Raw genomic sequence first — 5,522 nt, 5'->3', positions numbered from 1 at the left:
ACTTCCAAGTTCCACGGAGCCCTTGGGACCTGGGGCCCAGGCCTGGGTGCCCCGTCTCTCCTGAGACCCTTCCTCACCATGGCCAGCATGGCTCAGGCACCATGGGTAGGATCACACCTGGCTCCCGTTGGCCAGGGGCAGGCAGGTTGGGGGATTTGGACATACCAATCCCACCAAAGGGCAGCGAGGTCAACGTCACATGCATCAGGGTGTCGTTGCCGCAGAAGCCACCGCTGCTTGTCCGCTCCAGCACCTGGTTCACCACCTGGGAGGGAAGCAGAGAAGCTGGATGGGGGTCTTGCACCTGGGGTCCACAGGCAGCGCTTGTCAAACATCACCCAACTCATACATCAGCCTGGTGTGCCCAGAGCAGCTGGGCTCCAAAGACCCTTCCAGAGCATGCCATGGGGCCTCAGTGAGGTGGGCACTAGCCCTGCTGTCTCATTTCCCTCACCCTCCTTTCTGGTCCACGGACCGTACACACCTTGCTGTCACAGGAGAAGGCATAGATGGCCAATGGCGGTGGCCGCGCATTGATAAAGTCAATGGCTTCATCCATGCTGGCCACAACAACGATGGGCAGGATAGGCCCGAAGATCTCCTCCTGCATGGCAGGATCAGAAGGCAGCACATCTGCCAGCACCGTGGGAGCTGTGGAGAAGGTTTATGGCAATGTGTCACACAGTGCACAGGCATGGGTGGTCCCATAAGCCCCAGGCCCCGTGCCCTCACCGATGTACCGCTCCTTCTCGTCCGTCTGTCCTCCAATGGCCACACGCCCACTGCACAGCAGCGCCTGGATGCGGCGGAACTGCTTGTCCCCCACAATGCGGCCAAAGTCAGGGGATTCCTGGGGGTTGGAGCCAAAAAACTCAGTGATGGCCTCGCGCAGGGCGGGCATCAGCTTCTCCTGCATCTCCACACTGCACAGCACGTAGTCAGGAGCAATACAGGTCTGCCCCGCGTTGAAGAAGCGGCCCCAGGCCACCCGCCGGGCCACGTTCTGCACATCGCAGATGTCAGACACGTAGCAGGGGTTCTTGCCCCCCAGCTCCAGCGTCACGGGCGTCAGGTGCTTGGCAGCGGCTGTCATTATGATCCTCCCCACGGAGGGGCTGCCTGTGGGCAGGGAAGAGATGCATCACAGTGAGGATCCCAGCAGCTATGGCACAGCTGTGGGACACGGCGCTCTGGTGAGCCAGGTCCAGGGGAAACGCACCAAGTCCCACGAGACCCTCAGACACACACAGCCCAGATCCTCCAACAGATCCTGACAGCAGATCTCCAACACAAGCCCTGCCTTCTTAGAGGGCAAGGAAGGGGTCCTGTTTGCAGGCAGGCTTCCCACTGTCTCACGTTGATGGGCAGGGTAAGCCACAGCAGGGTGCCCAGAGGGAATCCCTCTTCTTCAATGCACAAGAAACCAGGCAGAGCTCAGATCTTGGGACGTACCGGTGAAGAAGATGTAGTCGAACTTGTTCTCCAGCAATCTGGTGGTCTCCTGCATGCCAGCGGTCACCACAGCAAAGCAGTCCTGCAACACAAGAAGAAGGGTCCCGCGCTGTCAGCATCTCCCTGAACTGCTCTGTCCATCCCCATCAACAGCATCTTGAGCTGCTGGGCGTGTGGACGCCGGCTGAGCATGGAGGAAGGAGGCACGGCAGCGCCTGAGACTGGGGATGGTGTGGCACTGGTGTGTGCCAGGCAGGGCTGGGAACACCATGGCCCTGGGCCAGGGCCAGGGCCAAGGACAGGGAGAGCTTCTTACATTGTCCAGGTAGCAAGTCAGCACTTCAGCAACAAGTCTCTCAGTGTTCTTGGATGTCTCCGAGGGTTTGACAATGACACAGTTACCTGGGGAGATATCAACAGGCCATCAGAGCAGTGACATGGTGACAGCCAGCCCTTCTGGCACCCCAGCTGGGGGATGAGGCCCCCGGCCAGATCCCCTCGCCGGTGCCCGGCACTGCCTGGATCCTCTGGGCCAGCAGACAGGTTCGGCTCACCGGCAGCGATGGCCCCGATGAGAGGCACCAGGAAGAGGTGGATGGGGTAGTTCCAGGGCGCGATGATGAGCACCACCCCGTACGGGTCCTTGCGGATGAAGGCCGAGTCCAGCTGCGTCACCTGTGAGAAAGGCTGCGATCTCAGTGCCGTTCCCACCGCCTCCTGCCCTGCCTCGGCCCAGCGCGCAGCGCTGCCCTCCCCAGCCCGCTCTGCCCCTCGCCACCCACAACTCAGCTCCCCCTCTTCCCTTCCCAGGTCAGCCCAGAGCTTCTGCCTTACCAGATTCTTGTCCACGTGCTCGTCCTTCATCCAGTGGGACAGGTTGTTCAGGGTGTTGTTGAGCTCATTCTTGCACAGGAGGATCTCGGTGAAGTAAGCCTCAAAGGATGGCTGGAGACAGACATCACATAAGCATCACCCCAACACCGACCCCATCTCCTTCCCATCCGCAGTAGACATCTCTCCCCTCTTCTGCCCATGAAGAGCTTGACAAGCTATGAAGTAGAAGCTATTGCTATCACCTCCTGCACCCCTGGGAGATATCACTGTCCCTGAAATTTTATGAAAATAGGTATTTGGCCAGAGGAAAAAAGCAATATTTAACGTCTTCACAATATTTAACAGCCTCTTGAGCTCAGCATCTGTGAACTGCTCACCTGGCAACAGAGTCACGACCCAAGGCGGGACCAAGCAATGTCAGGGGAGCTCCAAGAGCTCCAGAAAAGCTGGTACCAGTGTCAGGGGCAGCTGACCTGGGATGGGACAGTGCTCTTGCACTGGTGCATTTGCATCCCTACTGCTTGGGCACATGAGCTGGAAGCAAAGCCCTGAGCTCCCTCCCATAGCCCGTGCACGAAAGCTGAACTTAAGACCTTGCTTTGTTCAAAGAGAAATACAAAGAAGAGCAACCGCTTAATTAAACACCTCGTGATGGAGCTCAGCTGAACGCCACCAGACTCAGACTCCTGTCCCAGGCAGAAACCCCCGTAGCTCCTGGGGCTCCCGCACTGAGCCGGCACGCGGCTGGGAAAGGCGGGTCAGGTGAGATGCCCTAGTCAGGGAATTAAAGAAACCCAGCAGGTTTCTCCAAGATAGACCGTCCCAACAGGCAATGACTAAATGGAGAGTGACTCGGGAGTGGTGGCAGGACATTACAGCCAGGATCGCAGGGACTGCCGAGGCATTTCCTGCACATGGTGGCTCCTCTCTGCTGCTGTAACCACAGCCATGAAGCACAACTCAGGACCATTATTGCAGGAGAGGCATGAACGTAGGAGAAGATAACTCAGCAGGCTCGGTAAAGCCCCTCCTTTGCCCTGGAGAGCAGGAGGAGCAAAGCTCCTGCGCTGTGAAACAGCATTTCACAGAAGCAAAGCGTGGTGGGCCCAGCTGACACCTTCCACCGCAACATCCTTCGGACTCCTCCAACCCAAAGGCATCACTGAGTAGGAGCCTTCCTCCATGGCTGCAGCAAAACACCACTTTGGGGTTGGAAAGTTTGGTTGCTGACTGCCAGGCAGCAAACTCTCATGCTCCACCACCAAGCCCCACTGAAGAGACCTTCAGGTCCCCAACACCACTCAAGTGCCTGGGCACATGCCACTGCCAGCAGGCCAAGCTGCTCCTAGACGTGAGGGCTCAGCAGGCACATCGGATGTCCAGTGAAGCAACGGGGCCGCTCTTAGCCCAGGCTGATAGTTGCATCACTAGGAGGGTGAGGAAATTGCTGGTGAAGATGAGCCATTAAAGGTTTCGATGGGTCACGGAGGTTGTAAGATAGGACATTAAGTCTGAGGTCATCCAAGTTCCTTCAGTCATCAGTGGAGAGAAACCGGCATCCCTGGAGGTGAGGTACCCACCTCAGATACGCAAGACCAGATGAATTGCCCATCTAACTATGAAGGCCCGACTGCATAACAAGCATATTACTAGACAACCGGCTCTAATTACATACAATTAGGAGAGATGAAGGACGCACTTCAAGTGCTAATGCCTATCAACCCCTGGCTGAAGGAGAAGGCCCTCACCTCAAACAAACAAGGCAATTACAAGCCTGGGGAGATGTCAGGATGTTGAAACCCGTGTCTGAGGGCACGGCTGCTGCGCTGATATGCCCACAGACAGAAGTCCTTTGGGTCCGAGTGCTACCACTACCAGATAAGACCAGTTATGTTGCACCAGGGCAAACCATCCCTCTGAAAATGTTTCCTAATGCCACGTGACCACAGCGTGTGGTGGTCTGTTGGGCTGCAGCACACGTCAGGAAGGGAAAAAGGGGGAGAATAGAGTCCTGAAGCAACCAGACAGAGAAGAGATGAACTGAGACTGCTAGACACAGCCATGGTGGGGTTGCTCCTGCTTCCTTGACAGACCATCCAGGAGCTCCCAGCGTGCCATAATACCCAGAGCCACATCCAGGTCCCCACCTGTGTCACTGCACAGCTCAGCACTGTGCCAGCAAAACCAGTCCCTGCGAGGCCGGTGAGCCAGCCCGACCCTGAGCAGCCCTGGGAGGAACGCGCGAAGCCAGCACGTTGCACCACACCAGTAACCCCAGGAGCGACCAGGCTGATGAGAAGCACTCCAGGACATCACACACTGCAGAGGTCATGTGAAGCCACCAGGGACTCAACGTGTGGGGCGGATGCGGTGGGGGAAGCTCGGTAACGCTGAGGTTCCCACCTTGCATCAGCTAGCGAGGGCTTTGCCTGGTTTAAGTGCGCTGGGGACGGGGTTAGTGACCCGGCAGCGTGGTCACTGTGTGCTGTGGCTAACCCCAGCTGTGGAGAGCTCTGCAGGCACCTGGAGTACATCAAGGGGGGATGCAGGACGCCAACGAGGGGACCCCCAATGCCGAGAGCTCCGCACCTGCACCCAGGAGGATGCAACACCCAGACAAGGGGTTATGCAGACCTCCAAAGACGTGACCTAGGTGGCCAACACCCGGCCGCCTCTCACCTTGCCCATGTCCAAGGCAGTGGCCTCCAGGATGTCCTGCTTCTTCTCGTCCAAGAAGCGTCCCAGGGCCTCCAGCTGCGCCACACGGTACTCCATGGGCCGCGTCTTCCCCGAGAGCCAGGCTGCCCCGTCTCCCCGGAGAGCCAGGCTGCCCGCAGGTGGCTCACCAGCCCCGCGTAGGGGTTAGCGCTGTGGGGACAGGGGTGTCAGATCCCAGCCCCAGCCCAGCCCTTCATGCTCCAGGTGGTGAGGAAGAGGAGCTCCACATTGGCCCTGCTCCGCTTCATCCCACACCAGCACCAAACTGAACCTCCAGAGACCCCGGGGAGAGGGGAGGAAGCCTGGACACCTGGGTCTTCCCTTTGCTACTGGGAGCAAAGGCTCCTTGTTCCCCTTGCACAGCACCATTCACAACCGTCCTTTGTCTCGTCCCTCGGGCCACACCCATGTATGGGTGGCCCACAGACCCCAAACTTGCCCCCCAGCACCAAAATGGAGACCCCAGCACCTCCACAGCACCCCCTGCCCACCCCACCCCAACCATTCTGTCTCCCTTC

The 5,522-nt window shown here is 58.4% G+C and overlaps 1 protein-coding gene across 1 annotated transcript in view; it reads right to left on the bottom strand.

Moving 5' to 3' along the window:
• Positions 1-5,154, bottom strand: part of LOC104627908 (aldehyde dehydrogenase family 3 member B1-like) — a gene marked incomplete at its 5' end in the record, with an annotated part of 6,878 nt that extends 1,724 nt beyond the window's left edge. Inside the window, 9 exon segments of the mRNA XM_010296312.1 lie at positions 166-265; positions 485-651; positions 733-1,119; positions 1,453-1,534; positions 1,769-1,854; positions 2,007-2,127; positions 2,287-2,397; positions 4,966-5,115; positions 5,118-5,154. Of these exon segments, the coding sequence (XP_010294614.1) occupies positions 166-265; positions 485-651; positions 733-1,119; positions 1,453-1,534; positions 1,769-1,854; positions 2,007-2,127; positions 2,287-2,397; positions 4,966-5,115; positions 5,118-5,154 (1,241 nt within the window).
• Positions 5,155-5,522: the final 368 nt, after the last annotated feature.

Source organism: Phaethon lepturus, unplaced genomic scaffold (assembly GCF_000687285.1).
Source record: "Phaethon lepturus isolate BGI_N335 unplaced genomic scaffold, ASM68728v1 scaffold18171, whole genome shotgun sequence".
NCBI classification, from domain to species: domain Eukaryota; kingdom Metazoa; phylum Chordata; class Aves; order Phaethontiformes; family Phaethontidae; genus Phaethon; species Phaethon lepturus.
This window is presented reverse-complemented; position numbering and strand designations above follow the sequence as displayed.